Raw genomic sequence first — 19,507 nt, forward strand, 5'->3', positions numbered from 1 at the left:
GACCCGTAGTCCAGGTCTGGTGGGGAGGGACCAACACTGCTCCCCATCCAGTCAGGTTCTTCTAGAACCTGCAGGGCGGGCCCTCGAGTGCCCGACAGCTGAACCATGCTGATGGGTGAGGGCTGGGGTGCCCAGGAGCCCCCACCCTCCAGGGGGGTCTTTGGAAGTGTGTCCAGAGGCAGGCGGGACTGAAGGCAAGTCACCTCCCCACTGTGACGACCCTATGACACCAGGGAGGGGGTGCTGGGCAGTGGGTGTCCCGAGCCCCACCCACCAGACCCCGACATTCAAGTACTCTTCAATAACAGGGAAACAAGTCAAATTATGTCTTTAAAAAAAAAAAAAAAAAAAAAAGAGCCTAAACTAAACTTGACGAACAATCTTGACCAAGGATTTTGAGGCCAGGGGCTGCCCTGGAGACACCTGAGCAGAGTTGCAGGGCGGGGTGGCCTGGCCCCCGAAGCCGCCCCCGTCCAGCGGGCCACGGAGAAAATGGGAACTCATATTGCATAGTAGCTCGTGGCTAGAAACAGCCCCCAGGCCTTCCCAGCCTCTTGGATGCCCAAGGGAGGCCAAGGCAGCGTTAGCCCCTTTCCTGAAGGTAGACACACCCAAGTCACTGCCCTTGGGGGCAGAGGGAAGGTGAGGGACCTCTGGGTAACAGAAGTAGCCAGGAGAGCTTGTGAACTCCAGACCCAGGGGCAGCATAGGGCACGACATGGCCGTGGTCAGGCTGAGCCCTGAGAAGGGGCACTCAGGTGCCCTGGGTGGGGAGACACGTGGGGACCCCATGTCTGCTGATGTGGGCCTTGTCCAGCACCTCTCCTGCCTTGGTGGAGCTAGCTAGATGCAGGGTCCTCCTCCATCTCTGCCCCTGGCAAGTGGATTGGGAGCAAGAGCTCCGCAGCCTGGAGAAGATTCTGATTGTCAACCCTCCAAGGGACAGAGCAGGTAGGGGATGGGGACTGGGGGTCAATCAGGTGCATTGTCCCCATCTACCCGCCCCCTCAGAGGTCTCTATCCAAGACAGTGGAATTCCATGCCCCAGCTCCAAGGGTGCTCTGCTGGACAGACAAAGGGCAACTGTGCTCACCAGGTGAGCCTGTCCCTGACAATACTGAGGGATAGGGAAAGTGTGGGGTGCTGACCCTGTGGGATCCCCAGCCCTGGAAGACAGCGGAGTAGCCGGAGTGGAGGTGGGGGTGCAGGCGGCAGGGCCTTCACAGTTGACAGGCGAGCATCGCGGGGTGCAGGCCAGGTGGCCCGAACCCTCCGCCCTCCTCCTGGGCACTTGCTTTCAATAGTGGTAAAAGGAGAACAAAACAAAACAAAGCCAAATAGACGGGCGGGGTGGAGGACAGGGAGAAAAAGAGAACACCTCCCTCCCAACAGAACCAACCCTACATCCCCCGCAGGACCCCGGTGAGCTGGTGCCTGGGAGGGCAAGGGGAAGGGGCACCCAGGTCCCTAGCCTTCAGGCCCTGCAGGGCAGGAGCGTATGTACAAGGGGATGGTGGGGGTCACGCACGGTCCCCCACAAGGACCACGGGGGTGCCGGACAGGCTTGCCCTCTGGCGCCGCTGGGCCAGCTTGGACTGGGAGGGTGGAGACAGCTGCAGGCAGCGTGAGGTAGCTCGGATGACCACAGGCTGGTCCTGCCCGGCGTCCTCCTCACACTGGGCCAGCTGCCGGTTCATGGCAATGGCCTCAGCCGCAAAGGACGTGAGGTCTTTGGCACAGCTGTTCCTGGGAACAGGATGGGGGGACTGTCACAAGAGGACCTTCTCTACAGCCCTGTGGAGATGCCCACCCCAATTCCAGTGCTCTTCCTTCCAGGTACCAAGCCCTGAACAGGAGCTCCTGAGACGCCTCCCGCACCACAGCACTCAGGCCCCTGTGGCCCTGACATCCCATCGCTAAGGTACCTACTGAACATTTGCAGGGCTCTGGCTTAGGTGCCCCTAGCACCCCCCCAAAAAAAATCCCAAACACATTCATCCCAAGATCCTGGGGCTCACCTCTGCAGAACCAAGGGTGTCGGTAGGGTGTTCTCTGGAGCGCACTGTAAGAGGGCAGGGCAGTGTTGGGTCAGAGGGCACTCGAAGGGCCTGGCTAGTGTTAGCCCATGCTCACCACTGCCAGACGCCACCCACAGATCCACAGTCTGTGTCCAAGTAACCCTGTGCAGTTCCCATCCCCTTGTCTGTCCCCAGAAGGGGCATGAGCCATGCTGGCCGGGGGACTCTCAGGGATACCAGCTTTCAGGATGGAGACAGCAAGAAGGCTGGAGGGGCTGGGCCTCAGTGGGGAGTCCAGCTGGGCAGAGAGGGTGCTTCCCAGAAGCACCCGGAAACAATGCTGGCCCTTTCTGTATGCTTGCTATGATGAAGCGGGGGCTCGGGCACCCCTCCACAGGCCCATGGCTCACCCCCTGCACCCATGGGTGCTGCAGGACTTGGGCAGCGCTCAACCTCTGCTTGGCATCTCGGACCAGCAGCTTGGAGATGAGGTCTTTGGCAGCGAAGGAGATGTGGGCCCAGTCCTTGTCGGGGAACTCATATTTCCCCTCCTGGATGCTCTCAAACAGCATGTTCTGTGGGGGGAGGGGAGGGCGTGAGCACAGTGGAGAAGGTCCTGAGACAGACAGACCAACACCAAAACTGCCCAGTGGTTAGAGCGTCAGCTGCTCTCGCAGGGGACCCAAGTTTGTTCTCAGCATCCACAGCACACCTCTAACTCCAGTCCCAGGGAACTCAAGGCCTTCTTTTGACCTCCACAGGCACCAGGCATTCATATGGCACACACACATGCAGCTAGCACACACGCACGCGCACACGCGCACACACACACACACACACACAAGGAAAAGAAACGGGTGGGGCCCAGGGGTTCAGTGTGAGGTCCTGGTTCCTGGGGACAGCTACAGAACCTTACTCCTCATTCCAGGGAGCCTGGGTTGGGGAGGGGACGGGACTCTGGCAGGCGCACCTGGCAGGCTGGGCAGGCCTCTCCTCGATCCCAGCCACAGTCACTGCCACAGTGGCCCACGAAGGGCGGGTAGCCGCTGAGCAGGATGTAGAGGATGACGCCCAGGCTCCACAGGTCACAGCGCTTGTCATAGATGCTGGCCTCCTCACTGAAGGCCTCCACCACCTCTGGGGCCATGTACTCAGCTGACCCACACTGTGGGCGGGGCAGGCACGAGTCAGGAGGGATACCCAAGGTCCAGCCAATCAAAGGCCGCAAATGTATCCCCATATCGGCAGGTGATGCAGCCGACTCCGCCCCCAGCTCCCGCCAACTAACTAACTAACCAGAGGCTGTTGCTAAGCAGAGGGCTGCCACGCTGGCAGGGGACAGCTGCAGAGCCAGCCTGGCACCTGAACCCAGCGCCCGCCCACCCGCCCGCCCTCACCGGGGTGAGCAGCTCAGGCGTGGAGATGGGAGAGCAGTCGCCATTGAGCTTGATGCCACTGCCCAGGTCAAAGTCGCAGATCTTCACAGGCGAGACCTGGTCGGGGTGCTCACACAGGATGTTCTCTGGCTTTAGGTCCCTGTGGGCGATGCCTAGGGAGATAGAGCAGGGTTGGGGGGGGTGCCTCTAAAGCAGCCAGGACCTGGGGGCAGACTCCACCCCCCCACCACACCTTTGTTATGCAGGAAGTCCAGGGCACTGGCCACGTCCTGCACCACCACGCTGGCCTCCAGCTCATTAAAGTGGCGCCTTCTGTGGATGTGGCTCAGGATGGACCCTGTGGTGCAGGCCAGGGACAGCTAGGTCACCTCTGTAGACCAGCCGGCTCCCAGTCCCGCCTCCACTCCATCACGGACACCCCAGGGCTTCTCTGGGCCCAGCCCCCACTCCAAGTCCTCCACCTGCACCCACCTCCACCTGCACCCACCTCCGCCAGCACCCACCTCCGCCAGCACCCACCTCCGCGCATCTTCTCAAACACCAGGTAGAAACGGTCCTCTTCCTCGAAGAACTCAATCAGCTCTAGGACATTCCTGAGTTGGGAGGAAGAGGCAGAAAAAAAACTGAGGCCCTCAGCACCTGCCGCCCAGCCTAGGAGGTGACGCCCTCATGGTGCCACGTGCTCACGGAAAGCCTGTTTTTCCGGCTGAGCCCAGCCCATGCCCTGCTGAGGTGATGGGCTCTGGAGAGATGGCCCAGGCAGGCCACCTTACCTATGTCCCTGGCACTGGTACAGCATCTCCACCTCCCGGAACACCCTGCTGCGGATGTGGCCCAGCTGCTTCTCGATGATCTGCAGTGCAGGGAGGGACGTGGCGTGTGGAGAAGCGGCCCAGATGCAGCCTGAGGAGGCGGCAAGCCTCCAACAGGCCCACTTGAACCCTGTCTAAACTGGGCAGCCAGAGCCGGGCTCCTCAGCTCTGGGGAACACGGCAGGCCTGAGGGCCTGGAACTGAGTGTCAACAGAGGCAGGGCGCCCCACTGCTCAGGAAAGTTCAGGCAGGAGGCAAGGCGCAGCAGTCTCCACCCTGCCCCACAGAACTGGGTCGCAATCCTGGCCGCACAGGGGCCCCTTCACTAGGTGGCTGCCACCCCTGCCCCAGAAGCTCCCATGTGACCCATGACAAGGCAACAAGTCACCTGGCTGCCAGCCCAGCCAGTGCCGCACCAAGTCCCGTCTCCTCCACTCTAGTCCAGACTGGGCAACTGGCCCCAAGGCCTCATCTGGCTTAGGCCAGCAGTAGACCCAAACTTCAGGGAGCCAGCACCTCTGCACCCAGTAATGGGAGGCCTAGAAGGCACTACAGAATCTTTGGTCTTGGAGAAGAGGGGTTCCCAGGACCCCAGTTCTCCCCAGGCTGGTACCCTGACCCCTCACTCAGCAGGCGAGGCTGCAGGGACCGGCTGCCAGGATACTGTTGCAGTTTGGTAACAAAACTCGATCCCAGCAAGGGGCCTCCCATGGCTAAGAGCCAGGCCTGGAGGGTGGTCCAAAGACTCTCGATCAAACTGACAACCCTCCCCTCCAGCCTTGAGGAGGTGGGGACAGCCCCACAGGACCCTCCATCTCCCCTGGCAGTGCAGTGGCCTTCCCTGGTGCCCCCTTGGGGCGTCTATGCCACTGGGTGCTTTGACATGCTCCAGCCACCTCAACCTTGGTCCTCACCATCTCCTGTGCTGACATTAACACCCCACATTGTCCCCAGGTGTCAATGATCACTGGGGACATCACCAGGAAGCCCCCAGGTCCCAGCACCCATCACTCCGGCTCACAGCAGTGACACGCCACCATGTAGCTAATTCAATTCAAGCTCTGCCCTGCCCCGTGGACCTCGGCTTCCCTATGTCGATGGGAAGTGACAAGGCTGGCCTGCAGGGTCACCAGGAGGAAAGCAGTCAGCTGAGTACCTGCCTGGGAACTCCCAGGGACCACAGCTCTGATACCCCAACTTCCAAAATATGACTCTTCCTTTTCCTTCTCCTGCTACCCTCAGACACAGAAGCCACTGGCCAGGCCAGCAGCCCCACCTAGTCAGGTCCCAGGACTTCTCTGGACATGAAGCTGACTGGCCGGCCCTACAAGGTCATAAGGCCCTACTGGGCCTGTCAGAGCTCTAGGTACACGCAGGAGGGCACCCTGGACTCTCCTGGGGATCTGGACTGGCTTTCCCCAGACCCAGAGCCTCTCAGCACTCCAGGGCTGCGGCACAGCTTTTCAATGCATCCTCCTCCTCCTCCTCCTCCTCTGGGCCAGCCATCCTCCAGGCGGAGGACCAGCCTTAGGGATGGGCAGCCAGCACGGCCTCTGACAGAAGTTTCCCGTTCTCAGTAACCACACTAGGGCTCGCTGCCTTCGGAACAGGGAGTGGGCAAAGGCCAGCTGTCATCGTGCCTGTGTGACTAGGTATGACCTGGATTTCTAGGGTGGCCGAGTCACAAGCCCTGGGGCCATTTTTAGACACTGGTTTTCCATGGCTGTGATCTGGGGGTTTAAACGCCACTGGCCCCTGGGGCAAGCGCCAGCTTACCTTGACAGCATACTCCTGGTTGGTGATCAGATTGACACAGGTCTGCACACGGGCATGGGCCCCTTCCCCTAGCACATCCTCCTGTAGCTGGTAGACATCTGGGATGCAAATGGACAAGTGAGGGGCAGTAGCCCAGCGTCCCCTCCTTGGCAGACCCTGCACCCACTGCCCACTCACCTTCGAACCTGCCTGAGAAGCTGTCAGTAGCCCGACAGCGCTTCTTTTTCCGGCCTCTCTTCTTGGCATCCGGGATGTCGATGGGCTGGCTGGAGGGCATGTCTGCAGAGGACAGACCCAGACCGTGTGTGGCCTGGTGTGGCCTGCCTCCCACAGAGCCCCCCACCCCCTGCCCACTCTGTGGGTACTCACCAGGTCGGGCCTCACACTGTGGACTGAAATCAGCGTCCCCGTGCTGAGCAGGGTCCAAGGAGAAGGCCAGCTCAAAAGGATTCTGCCCCTGTTGGGGTTGGGAGTATGTTCAGGGTGGTTCTTCCAGGACGCCCCAATGATCACTACATCACAGGGCTGAGCCCCCAAACACTCAATGAGCAGTCAGGCTAGGACACCTTCTGTGGCTAATTCTTTGTCCTCCTTGCTCAGCACGTGGGCTTTCACATGATAAGTGTCTCAGGGTCTCAGTGGCAGAGAACTGTGTGAGGCAGAATCCCTTGGGGTCCACAGGATCTCAACTCAAGGGTTTTACCAGGAGACACTGGGCCACGTGGTTGTCACCTGCTCCTGTTACTGGTATGGGGTAGGAGGCTGGGCCAGAGAATGGCCCAGCCCCATGTCCACAACACTGAGGGACCCTGTTGCCTGACTGTGGGGAACGTGACCTTCCTCTCCCAGCCTGGGGCTGGGTGACAGGAAGTCTAAGCCACATGGCCTGCCTTGTCTGCTCATGGGTAGAATGGGGACGCCTGTCCAGCCAGCTGACTGAGGGCTGACCTCAGGGACAGGCGTGGGATCAAAGGTGGGGGCAGGAGCAGGGGAGCCTTGGGCAGGACCGACAGCCTGTTTTCCCACAGCCTCCCAGGTTATCTTGGGGTTACACCTCTGGCTTTAAGGCCTCAGTTTCCTTGTGGCTCGGGACACCAGGGCCTCTCCTGCCTACACTGTGTGCTCTCCCATGAATGTGAATGCCTGACTTCTGGGGGGCTCTGGAGGTCACAGGTAGAGGCACCTCTGTGTGCCATGGCACCCTCTCAGTTTGCTACATCTATCCAAAGCCATCTACGTCCTGAGGACCACCAACGCCATGGGTCACCAATTTCAAACAGTCAATGATGGGGCTCACAGGCAAGGGCCCTGTCCAGTCCACAGCCTGCAATGCTGAAGAAGTCTTCTTAAGGTGGCTAAGGTTCAAAGAGCTGGGTGGAAGGTCTTGAGATTGACCAGAGAAGGTGAGAGCTGAAGGCCACAGCAAAGTCCTGGTTTGAACAGGACCGTGCTGAAGTAAAATGCTTCTCATGATAGGTGCTGCCGTCACCTGCGTGGTGGTCTTAAGCCAAGACACTGAGGTGAACCCCAGTTTCATGAGTGGGTGTGGGAGCCTGGGTTAAGTCACTGCTCTCTTTGGATGTCCACAGTGGGAAGGACTGACTGACGAGAGGGAGACCAAAGGTCTACAACAGGAGCCAGACAGACACCTGGACATCAGAAGCAAAGGGACAGCAATGTAGAAGCCTTGCACGCTGACCTGCCCCAGCAGCCACTAGGAGAAAAGGGGCACCCTAGCAGGCCACAGGGAAGAGGGCACACACACTGCTCTGATAAGCCTGGGTACCTGCAAGACCCACGGCAGCCACCTGCATCGCACAACCGGAAGGGAGGACGAGCCAGGTGTAAGAGCAAAGGCTAGCCAGGGCACCTTCCTCTGGGCAGGCTGTCCCCAGCTCTGGGGACCTTACAAGGGTGAAAGGGGCCCAGTCTGAGCCTCTGACGCTGTCTGGTCACTGTCTCCCCTCACTTGTTCCAGCCTTCAACTGAAAAGACTAGGACATCCAGAACCCCGCACAGGGAGGATCCGCTGGCTAAGGCACACCCCTCAGGGAGATCCCCAGCGCTACCTTAGAGCCTCCCAGTTTGTACGTGAAGGAGAGGAAGGCAGGGCTGGGGCTGCAGTGTAGTTTGTAGAGCACTTGTCTAGCAAGCATGGGGCCCCAGGCTCCATCCCCAGCATCTCTTAAACCCCAGAAAGGAAAACAAGAGAAAACAGACAGGTAAACCCGGTAGGGCCAGCAGGTGTGCCTCTCGGCCAGCTGCAGACAGAGGACACTTGAGGAACAGTGGCCTGGCTCCAAGGGAGCAACTATGTGGGGAAGGTTCCAGAAGGTGAGTCCTCAAGGGACCAGACCAGTCTCTGGCCACCTGAAGGGCCACCTACCAGCCAGGCCTCCCCATAGTCCCAGCTCTGCACAGAGCCGCACAGTGGCCATGCAGAGTGCAGCCTGCAGTCCTAAGTGCTGTGTGGGCAGTCCAGCCCGGTCCAGCCAGCCTCCCCTGGGTCTGGCCAAGGGCCTTGAGTCAGCAGGCCTGGCAGGAGGTGGCTAGAACCATCCAGAAAGCTGGGGTTTGCTTTGGCGGCCTTGTTGGCCCCTGTGCTGACCCCATCTAGGCTCTGACAAAGCCCCAGGAGGGCAAAGAGGCACCGTGGGTGACATTCTCACATCCATCTCTCCTCCCCAGCCCCAAAGCAGCTGACCAAGGGGAACAGGCATTTTGGGCAGGGGTGGAGCAGCTGGCCAGGGGCACTGGCCAGACAGGCCTGGGAATTCTTCCCTATCTGCATGCTCCTCCCACAGGAGTGCAGGCATGTACACACACTCCTGCCTTCTCTACAGGGCAACAGGTCCCTGCCCCAGGAAGCCATTACATAATGCAGCCTTCCGGGTGGGGTGGGCAGGATGACATCACTGTGTCCCTTAGGCCAGGCCCCATGGGGGGGCTCTGCCCAGCACCTGCCCACCTTGGTCACCCCCAGATTCACTCATCTAAGATGAAGATTCAGCCAGCCACCATTAACAACACTGCAGAAACTTCCTGTTCTGACAGGAAATAACACTTTGGGGTGTCTTGAGAGAAGGCCGTCCACAGGCCACTACCAGGTGTGTGTGTGTTTGGAGGGGGTGTTGCAGTGGGGCAAACACCATGGGCCCAAGGGTTTCCCCACGCGATTGCAGCCTGCTGATCCCCACCAACCGGCACACGATCAGGGGACAGCAGGGGACAGACACAGGGTTCCCATGGGACTAGACACAGGAGGGAGACCTGGCTGAGAGATTGCAAGGGACATGGAGGGACCGATCACAAGCCAACCTGAAAGAGATACCAGCAGCTGACACCCTCCCAGCCAGAGCAAGAGCAAGTGGAATCACACACAAAAAGTGGGGTGGGGGGCGCAGGACTGAGACTGGGCTGTTTGCAAGGGACATGGAGCCACCAGTCACATGCCCGGGCAGTCGGTCTTAGAAGAGAAGCTCCTGGGCAGCTGGGGACAAGGCTGTAGCCTGCAACAGGCGCCCACATCGCAGGGACAAATGTGGGGTCCACCTGAGACCACACACAGAAGTAAGAGAGACACCGGGCTGAGAGACCACAGGGGAGCCTGGGGCAGGCCGTGGAGGGCGAGTTAGCAGGCAGCTAGGGCCCGGGAGTCAGGGCTGCAGCTTGCTGACTCCCAACCAGCACAAGGCAGGCTTGGAAGTTGCAGAGAGAGAGAGGAACACTAGATTTGCTTAGGATCACACACACACAGAAGACCAAACTGCGAGCAAGCTGGACTGCAAGGGACGTGGAGCCACCCGCACAGGCCTGCGGCGAGGGGACCGGGAGTCCTGGAGGAGAGCTCCTGGGCGGCAGGGGACAGGGCTGCGGCCTGCGACCCCCACGGCCTCCAGCGCTGCCGTCCGGCGCAAGGACCCCTCCCAGGTCCTGCACCGGCCCCCCGGGAGGCCGTCGCTCCTGCGTCGCACCCGCCACTGCAGTGGGTCCCCCCGGACAGGACCCCTCACCTTGAACGAACGGTGGAAGCCCTGAAGTTCGGCTGTTCTCTTCTGCACCATCTTTAGTCCGGGCCCCGCCAGCGGGGGAGGGGACGCGGGGCCCGGGGGGCGGCCTGGGAGGCGACCCTGCGGGCAGGAGAGACAAAGGGCCGGCGCTGAGCGGGGCGCTCGGCCGGGCGGGGGCGGCCGGGGCTCGGCGGAGCTCCCGCACCGGGCTCGGGCTTCCCTCCTCCCTCGGGGAAGATCGCCCTTGGCGCCGCGCTCACCGGGGTCGGACACCGGCCGGGGTCGCAGCGCCGTCGCCCGACCTCGCACAGCCCGGACCCCGCTCCGAGGACTGCGCGGGGAACAGCGCCGCCGCCGCCTCCTCCGCCTCCTCCACCGCCACCACGGCCGCCGCCGCCGCCGCCGCCGCCGCCACCGCCGCCACGGACCCCTCCGCTGGGCCGCCGCCGCCGAGAGGAGCCGCGCGCGCCGCCGCGGCGGCCGCTTTTATAGGCGCGGTCCCGGAGTGGCCCCGCCCCCGCGCAGGCCCCGCCCTCCTCGGAGAAGAGAGGAGGCGGGGCTTCCAGGGACGCGAGGGCGGCGGCGAGAAGAGCACGTCGGGGATGCAGAGTGCGGCTGCACGCTTCCAGCGTGAGGGGCGGAGCTCCGCGGGGCGCCGGGCGCGGCTGCGCACAGAGCGCGTGGGGCGGGGGGGGGGGGGGGCGCCGGGCGCGGCTGCGCACTTGTTGTCGGCGTGGACTCCGAGGGAAGTGGCCCGCCGAGCATGGAGGAAGCGCCGAGTGCGGCTGCGCGTGCGACTGTGCGGCGCGGAGCGTGGACGAGGCACCGGCGGCGGCGCCGAGTGCGGCTGCGCGGTGCGGGCGGGCCTCCCCGCCCCTCCCGGCTCGCGTGCGCCTGCGCAGACGGGCGGGCTCGGCTTCAGTCCGCCCGGCCTGGCGGCCCTCCTCGGTCCCGTCCCGGGCCGTTGTCCCCCGACGCGCGCTGCTGGAGGTTCTGAGCCCCGGTCTTGAGCCTGGTGCCGCCGTCGGCCAGCCGAGCCTCCCGGTCGGACCCCTGGCGCCCTGGATCCCTGGTGGGGTGGCCGGGAAGGAGCGGCCGGCATCCCCGATTCGGGTTCCGACCCCTCGGTCCCGCTTGTGACCGCTGGCCCAGCTGCTCGTGTGCGCAGCGAGGCGCACCCCGCCCCGCAGTTTGAAAGTTTGCACCCCCTCCTGTCCGGGTGGGAGCTCAGCCCCGGCGCCCTGGCATCTCCGCACCCAGAGCCCGGAGTTTAACCCCAGGGAACTGGGAAGACAGCAGAGCAGCCCCTGGCCCCGTCATGAGTGGTTTGTTGTTGTTGGTTTTTGGAGACAGGGTTTCTCTGTGTAGCTTTGCGCCTTTTCCTGGAGCTCACTCTGTAGCCCAGGCTGGCCTCGAACTCACAGAGCTCCGCCTGCCTCTGCCTCCCGAGTGCTGGGATTACAGGCGTGCGCCAGCACCGCCCAGCCCTGAGTGTTATTTATTGGTGTGTGGGTGTGCATGCATGCACACGCGTGCTGCGTGAGTAACGTGTACCGCACGCACGCGGGTGCTGCGACTGAACCCTGGGTCCTCCGCAAGAGAGCGAGGCTTAACCTCCCAGCCATCTGTCCAGCTCCCAAGCTTCATCGTCTTTGTAATGGCATCTGCAGAGGTTTTTATCTCCAAATCAAGTCCTCATTCCTGCACAAGGGTCATTAGCTGGACAGATTAGGGTAGAGGACAGCACTCGGCCCAGCCGGGCAGAGGAATGATGTCCTGGCAGACATAAACAAGGACCTCGGTCAGCTGTTACAGGAGCTTGCCAACGACCGGAGCTCATTCCTGGGACCCACATACGAGTGGCCCACGGCTAAGCTCCACATGTGTGCTGTGGCTGGTGTAGACTCACGCGCACACACAGCTAGCCCTCAGCAGGCTCAGGAGGACTGCTTCAAGTTTGAGGCAGCCTGCCTCCGTAGCCTGGAGCTACTGGGCAAGCCCCTGTCTCAAACCAACAAGCTAAAAGAGGTGGGGCCCCAGATGTGCTCCTGGGACAGGAGGTTGGCGTCCACACTCAAGTGTGGCTCACCTGGCCAGCTGCTCACACTGACTCAGGAAATAACCCTAAACTGGGGTTTTTTTGTTCCATGCAGTTTAGTTCAGACACTGGGGAGAAAAGCCAAATTGCGGAGCCCCACTTGAGGTGGTAATTCTGTTCTCTAATCCAGAGCCAATGCCCTCCCTACCCCAGCCTGGTCCTGAGCCGCCCTCCAGGAGCCCCATGTGGTAAATGGAGAAACTTTGAGGACGCTCGGAAATGAGAAGCTGGGCCTTGACGCTGGGTTCTTCCCGGAGTCCTCGGGGACACTAGGGTAAACCTTAGTAAGAGGGGTATGTGGACCTTGCAGGCTATGCAGCCAAGTGTATCTTCAGACGTACAAGTAGACCTGGGGTGTACGGGGTTACGTACATGCTTTTCTCTGGAAATGGCCGCCAGTAGACACAGGAAGGGGGTGTACTTCCCTGTAGGCACCAGGCAGGGCCTGCCGTTCACCCTGCCCTGCCCTGCCCTGCCCGGGCAGGCCTCCAGCTTGCTGTCGTCTACCTCCAGCCTCCTGTTTACAAGGGAGGCTTCCAGTGGTGTGGGCCACTCCCGGCGTGGGGGCTGGGAGCTGGGGTGACTAGCGGGCCTGGCTTCCCTACTGCCTCAGCTGCTGCCCCAGGGAGATGTCCCTGGCTCCCTGCGAAAGCACGCCTGCAGGAAGCCTGCCAGAGACCTGTTTCCTCTGTCCTTCCTGACGGGGTGGCTGGCCAGGTGATGGGTGGGTCTAGCCTGAGCAAAGGAAAGACAGACGAGAAGGGTGAGGAAGGTTAGCCTAGGCTTACTCCCCCAGCCCAGGGTTCCAAGGGAGGTGGCTAGCCTTGGAGAGGCCTAAGGTGTTAGGCCTGGCTGGGGCCGCCTGAGCACTAGGCCTGAGCAGATCTTAGGGACAAACAGGAAATGAGGTGGGGCCCCAGGCAGGCAGCCTCAGCTTCCTGCACCAGCTGGCACCATTCCCAACAGCCTGGCTTCCTTTCCTTCCTTGCCACGAGGTTAGGAATGGAACCCAGACCTTTCCACCTGCTAGGAGAGCACTCACTGCTGAGCCCCGCCCCCAGCCCTCACGGGGGGGGGGGGATTCTAGGCGGGGCTCCACCCTGACCACGCCCCCAGCCTCTCACGGGGGGGGATTCTAGGCGGGGCTCCACCCTGACCACGCCCCCAGGCCCTGGGGATTTTTGTGTTTGTTTTGAGCCTCAGCCATCCCTTTAGGGGTAACAGAGTGGGCCATCCCGTTCTCCCAGCCTCAGATGTCTGCCATTGTCCGTCGCTTCTGCCCCCTCAGCGGCCTCCTCCGTGTGCACCCATTCTCTCTTCCCTTGGTTTCTGCAGACATTCTGTCCACATAAGTGTGAGCAGGCTGTGTGAGCACGTGCAGCTGCGCTGGGACTGCCTCGGCAACCTTACAGACTTGTAGCTTAGGGGAGGGAGGTCCTTCCTAACCCGCTCAAAGCTGTCACCCCAGGCTCAGGGGACCCCGTACAGGTAGAGGGATTTGGGGAAGTGTTCTGAGTCTCCAGGCGTGGCTCTCCCCACACTCAAAGAGGGTGCCCGTGCACACAGGCACCCATGCAAGGAAACTGGCCGTTGGCCGGGGGCCTGATCTGATGCAATTGGCTGCCAGCAGCCCTTGCCGTTGGCTGAGTCACTCACTGTCCCTGAGCAGAGCAGGACAGAGCCAGGGCCTGTGGGTGTCCTATGCCAGGAGCAGGAGGAGTCCGGCAAGCGAGAGCCCTGGGTGTGGCCGGGCGGTTGTGTCTGCCAGGTCTGACCAGGCTGTGAGTGCCCTGGCAGCCTTGGGGCCCCGTCCTCCTGACCAGGTCACGCCACACAAGTCCCACCCCCTGGGGTCCCTAAGGGAGAGACAGGGGCTGTGCAGAGTGGCTGGGAAGAGCAGGCTCAGCAGGGGTTCAAAGCCACACCCTGACACAGGGGCCGGGAAGCCATGCTGGCCCGTCTGCTCTCCTCCACTGGGAGAATCAATCCTCTGGGGGATTCTGAGGACACCAGGTGGCTTTGGGAATCTAGATCCTGGTCACCTGGTATTTGCTGGTCACAGGGACCTAGGGTGTCACATACTGGAACCTGGGGTTTGCAAGGGGACTTTAAAGTGTAGGATGCATGGGAGGTACTGGGAGGGGTGTCTTGTCACCTCCAGGGCACAGGGGAGGCTGACGCTAAGCAAACAAACAAACAAAACAAAAGCTAGAGCTGGGGACCATCATACATTGTTTTTCTTTCCTTTCCTTTTTTTTTTTAGACAGGGTCTCTCTGTAGCTTTGCGCCTGTCCTGGATCTCACTCTGTAGCCCAGGCTGGCCTCGAACTCACAGACCCGCCTGCCTCTGCCTCCCAAGTGCTGGGATTAAAGGCGTGTGCCGAAAAATTATTCTCACATTTTTTTTTCCCCAGAGCTGAGGACCGAACCCAGGGCCTTTCACTTGCTAGGCAAGCGCTCTACCACTGAGCTAAATCCCCAACCCCTCTTTTTAGTTGTTGAGACAGGGTTTCTCTGTGCAGCCCTGGCTGTCCTGGATCTCACTCTGTAGACTAGGCTGGCCTCGAACTCACAGAGACCCGCCTGCCGCTGCCTCCCGAGTGCTGGGACTGTAGGGATACATCACTACACCCAGCTATTAGTTAATTTTTAATTTTTATTTATGGCTGTGAGTGTGTGAGTGTACCCCCATAAGTGTAGGAAATAGAAGAGGGAGTCAGAGCCCCTGGAGCTGGAGTTACAGGTGACTGTGAACTGTCAGATATGTGTGTTGGAAACCAAGTTCAGGTCCTCTGCAAGAGCAGCAAGTGCTCTTAACCACTGAGCACTTAAATTTTAAAAAAATTGTCTTAGATTTTTTTCTGTCCTTTTTATTTATTTAATTATTATTATGCGGGCTGCTGGTGGTGTTAAGACAGGGTTTCTCTGTGTAGCCCTGGCTGTTCTGAAACTCACTCTGTAGACCAGGCTGGCCTCCAATTCAGAGAGACCCACCTGCCTCTGCCTCCCGAGTGCTGGGATTAAAGGCGTGCGCCACCACTGCTCGGCTTAGATTTACTTTTAAATTGTGTGTGAGCGCAGGTGATTGTGGGGGACACTGGCAGCGGATCCTCTGGGCCAGGTCATGTGTGGCTGGTCCTTAGAGCGTAAGAACTGTGAACCAAACGGCCCCACCCCCGAGTATGCATTTTCTTTCCAGTAACATTTTTTAAAAAATTTATCTGTGTGTTTCCTGAATGTGTATCTGTGCAACTCGAGTTTACGTGGTGTCCACAGAAGCAGGAGAGGGCATCAGAGTTACAGGTGGTTGTGGGCCACCATGTGGGTTCTGGTAGTGTGGTCACACGCAGGTTTCAGCCAAAAGAAAGTCTTTGTTAGCCAGCAGGTAACCACACTGGCGTCGCAGTCTGTGTCTAGACCCCAGTGTAGTCCTGAGCTGTTCTCAGGGTGAGTTCTTAAGCACAAACCACATCCTGGGTTGGCATACTTCAGTTAGCAAGATCAGTTGGCCAGAAGCAGAACTACAGAAGGCAGCATGGGAAAAGCAAGGCTCGTGCATTAGAGACTTCCCAGGACCACGGGCTCTGGAAGATACGTCTCTCCATTCTGGCAGGTGGTGCTGTCTACCTGCTGGATTTGATGGCCTGAATGGCGCTTCTATCATGACGTCGGCTGTGCAGCCAGTGCCCTTAACCAATGAGCCCTTTCTCCAACTCTTCAGTTAAAATTTTAAATCAGCATACAAAATGATAGATTTCAAGGCATGAGCTCTGGAGCTCAAGAGTTGGTTCAAATGTTAAGAGCACTGGTTGCTCCTGAAGAGGACCTGGGTTTGGCTTCTAGGCCCACAAGGTGACTCCCAACCAACCACCTGTAACTCTGGTCCTAGATCCACACTCTCTTATGGCCTCCAAAGGCACTGGGCACTCATGTGCTACACAGACATCATATATATCCTGAGTGCTGGGATTCAAAGCATGTGCCACCAACTCCCAGCATAACAAATAAATCTTTTTTAGACATTTATTATAGTAGAGGCTGCCTCGCCTCCACTATGATGAACAAATATGTGATGGAGAGAGAGGAAGACAGAAAAGCAGAGAGCTGTGTCTGTGGACAGGTTTGCAGCAGCCTGGGGCTCACACAGACAGACTCTGCCTCTGCATGTGCTGCCGGGCTCTGGGTAACTACAAAGGCCCAGAGGAGAAAAGATTCACTTTCTGAACTGGACCTCCTTGAAGGACCAGTGTGGTCAGGGCGACCACAGGAGGCCATGCTGGTGTCTGTGGTCCACACTGTTGCCCCAGGCCACAATGAAGACTGAGCTCCCTGCGGACATACACATACGTTGTTCTGTCACTGACTGAGACCTTGGTGATGTCCTCGGGCTTTGTAGCCTTGGGGGCATTCTGTTTTTTGTTTGTTTTATTTGTTTGTGTTTTTTACTTTTGGTTTTGCGAGACAGAGTTTCTCTCTGTAGCCCTGGATGTCCTGAACTCACTCTGTAGCCCAGGCTGGCCTTGAACTCACAGAGATCTGCCTGCCTCTGCCTCCTGAGTGCTGGGATCAAAGATGTGTGCAGCCACCGCTGGGCTCAAGGTGGCCTTCTGGAAATGAGTGGCATGTGTAGCCACCCAAGGCTATGTTGAAATGACAGTGGTCTTTGCAGCCACTGAGGACCATAAGTGGATCCTGACATGGTCAGGGGCTGCGTTGGGGTCTGTGGCCGGTATTACCACAGAAGGCCATTTGGATGTATGTGGTCTAGGCTTCGACTGAAGCTGTGCTGATGTCCATGGGCCCTCCTGAGCTGGCCCTGCCCCTCAACGGCATGGCGTGGGCACAGGGAAGGGCTGTCCCTGTGGGGTCTCCACGGTTGATGGCTTCTCTCGGGGTTGTGGGTGGGCACCAAGAGTTTGACTCTGCTCCAATGTGTATATGGACAACCCAAATGAACTTTTTTTCATTCTTTTGCTATCCCTTTCTTTCTTGTAGGTGGGGGAGGTCACAGATGAGGGGTGAGGACTGAGGTACGTGTTGTGAAATTCCCAAGTAATCAATTAAACAAGTAGACCCTTGACTATGAAAACAAAAAACTTGAGGTCAACTGACCCCTCCTCAGATGTGGGGGAGCCTCCAGAACGCCGTGCTCACTGGCATGCCCCGGACACAGAAGGGCACACGGCACAGGAGGGAGTGTCAGAGGGGACAGGGTTTCAGTGAGAGGAGACAGAAAGTTGTGGCAACGGATGGTTGAAACAGCTGCAGGCCCCTCCATTTTAACCTTCCAAGTGACCCAGTCATCTACAGCCCTTCGGAGGCACTGTCACCACTGCGACAGGTAACATACAGCCCCGGGGGTCGTCCTCGTCTACCTTACTTGCTTCAGCAGGTGGCCATTGTGGCTGGGGTCTTGGTGTCCCAAGGCAACATTCACCAACACGGTGATTGCAGTGACCTGGCTAGCCCTGGACACAGTCCCCGGCCTCCCAGGATTACAGTGAGCTGCCGAGCAAGCCTTGGACGCCAGCTGTGGCTCGGGAGGTTTAGAAGGTCAAGCACAGCAGAACATCTCTGGGGATCTAGGCCAGCTGCCTGAGTCCTGACCCGGCCACAGTGTCACATACTGGGACCAAGACTATGCAGGCACTGGTAGCTACAGGACGCTGTGTGGGTACTGAGTGTGTCGGGGGGTGGTGGTGACTCAGACGCTGTGTCCTCAGTAGGCAGAGGGGTGCTGGGGAAGGCTGGAAGTTGGTGCTCCCATGATCTTGTCTTCTCTGGAGACTTGCTGGGGACAGTGTCCATGTGCAGCTGTGAATGGGGCAGTGGCCAAGGAAATATCTAGGAACATGGGCCATGTACCTAGGGTGGCCACTGGGCCACCAGAAGGGCCACCTAAAACATCTGCACAGGACACACAGTGTGTGCCAAGGCCAGCATTCCAGCCATGCCCCGGCCACAGCGTGGGTATTATTCTAGAGCGTGGAGGGACAGTGAAGACACAGTGTTCAGTGACAGAATCCTACAGAAAAGGTCATACAGTGCAGGAGTCCACAGGAGGAAATGCCCAGGCAAATCCAGACTCCCAGGCCATCCACTGGGGACGGGGGGCTCTGTGGTGGCCCTGCCCCTTGCCCAGGGTGCACCTGTGTCTTCTGGCATGGGCCGTGGAACCTCATTGGCTGAACACATGCCGACCCCGGCTGAAGGTCTACAGAACCTGGGACCTCGGGAGGAGCAGCATGGCTCAGGATCGTTAAGAGTCTGAGCAGGAGAAAGCTGAGGAACATCCCCAGGCCTCACTCGACCTGGTGGCCGCTCTCCTGCCTTAGCCCGCAGCGCCCTCTATGGATGAGGAGTGGCATTGCACCAACGCCTAGGGGCGCCAGGGCAACCCACACCAGACAGACAGACATGGAGAGACTTCAGTGGTTGGTTCCAGCATGGCACAGTGCAAGCCTGTCATCCCACCGCTTGGGAGGACGGAAGCAGGAGGATTGTCATGAACTGGAAGTTAGGAATCTTGTTTCAGATCACCCGGGGGCCTACACAGGGAGACTTCTCTCAACAAAACTGCACTATGGCATTACAACCACAATACATACACAGAAAGATTCTCAGATGGTTATCAAAACTGCATACTTTTCACATAAAAAAGAGGGAGGCCAGCGGTGGCGGCACAGCCTGTAATCCCAGCACTCAGAGGCAGAGGCAGGCGGATCTCTGTGAGTTCGAGGCCAGCCTGGGCTACAGAGTGAGATCCAGGACAGCCAGGGCTGCAGAGAAACCCTGCCTGGAAAAACCAACAACCCGGCCCCAGCAAAAAAACCAAAAAGGGTGGAGCCCTGCCTGGAACCCCCAGTGACGGCTGGGGGTGCAGTGGGGCAGGAGAGAACAGACTGCAGAGTTGTCCTGACTCCACATGCTCAGCGGCACACACGCACACACGCACAGCACACACGCACACCACACACACACACACATATACACACACACACAGTGGCACATAGCACACACACATACAGCATACACGCACACCACACACACACATATACACACACACACAGTGGCACATAGCACACACACACACACAGCGGCACATGGCACACACACACACCCAGCGGCACATGGCACACACACACACCCAGCGGCACATGGCACACACACACAGCGGCACATAGCACACACACACACACACCCAGCGGCACATGGCACACACACACACACACCCAGCGGCACATAGCACACACACACACACACACACACACACACATAGCGGGCACATAGCACACACACACACACCCACCCAGCGGCACATAGCACACACCCAGTGGCACATAGCGCAAGCGCGCACGTGCACGCACGCACACACGCACACACACACACACACTCA

At 59.4% G+C, this 19,507-nt stretch overlaps 1 protein-coding gene across 2 annotated transcripts; it reads right to left on the reverse strand.

Annotated features, from left to right (window-relative positions):
* Nucleotides 1-341: 341 nt before the first annotated feature.
* Nucleotides 342-10,381, reverse strand: Mknk2 (MAPK interacting serine/threonine kinase 2). Of its 2 annotated transcripts, XM_036171277.1 has the most exons (13): nucleotides 10,274-10,381; nucleotides 10,017-10,133; nucleotides 6,373-6,460; nucleotides 6,181-6,282; nucleotides 6,004-6,101; nucleotides 4,189-4,268; nucleotides 3,935-4,008; nucleotides 3,648-3,752; nucleotides 3,416-3,567; nucleotides 2,989-3,183; nucleotides 2,429-2,593; nucleotides 2,019-2,062; nucleotides 342-1,746 (listed from the first exon to the last, which is right to left on the reverse strand). In XM_036171277.1, the coding sequence occupies exons 2-13, from the start codon at nucleotides 10,065-10,067 to the stop codon at nucleotides 1,521-1,523; spliced, it is 1,380 nt and encodes a 459-aa protein (XP_036027170.1). In that variant the 5' UTR covers nucleotides 10,068-10,133; nucleotides 10,274-10,381; the 3' UTR covers nucleotides 342-1,520. The 2 variants fall into 2 exon arrangements, with proteins under 2 accessions (XP_036027170.1, XP_036027172.1); XM_036171279.1 differs by lacking the exon at nucleotides 3,648-3,752.
* Nucleotides 10,382-19,507: the final 9,126 nt, after the last annotated feature.

This window comes from Onychomys torridus, chromosome 21 (assembly GCF_903995425.1).
Source record: "Onychomys torridus chromosome 21, mOncTor1.1, whole genome shotgun sequence".
Lineage (NCBI taxonomy): Eukaryota > Metazoa > Chordata > Mammalia > Rodentia > Cricetidae > Onychomys > Onychomys torridus.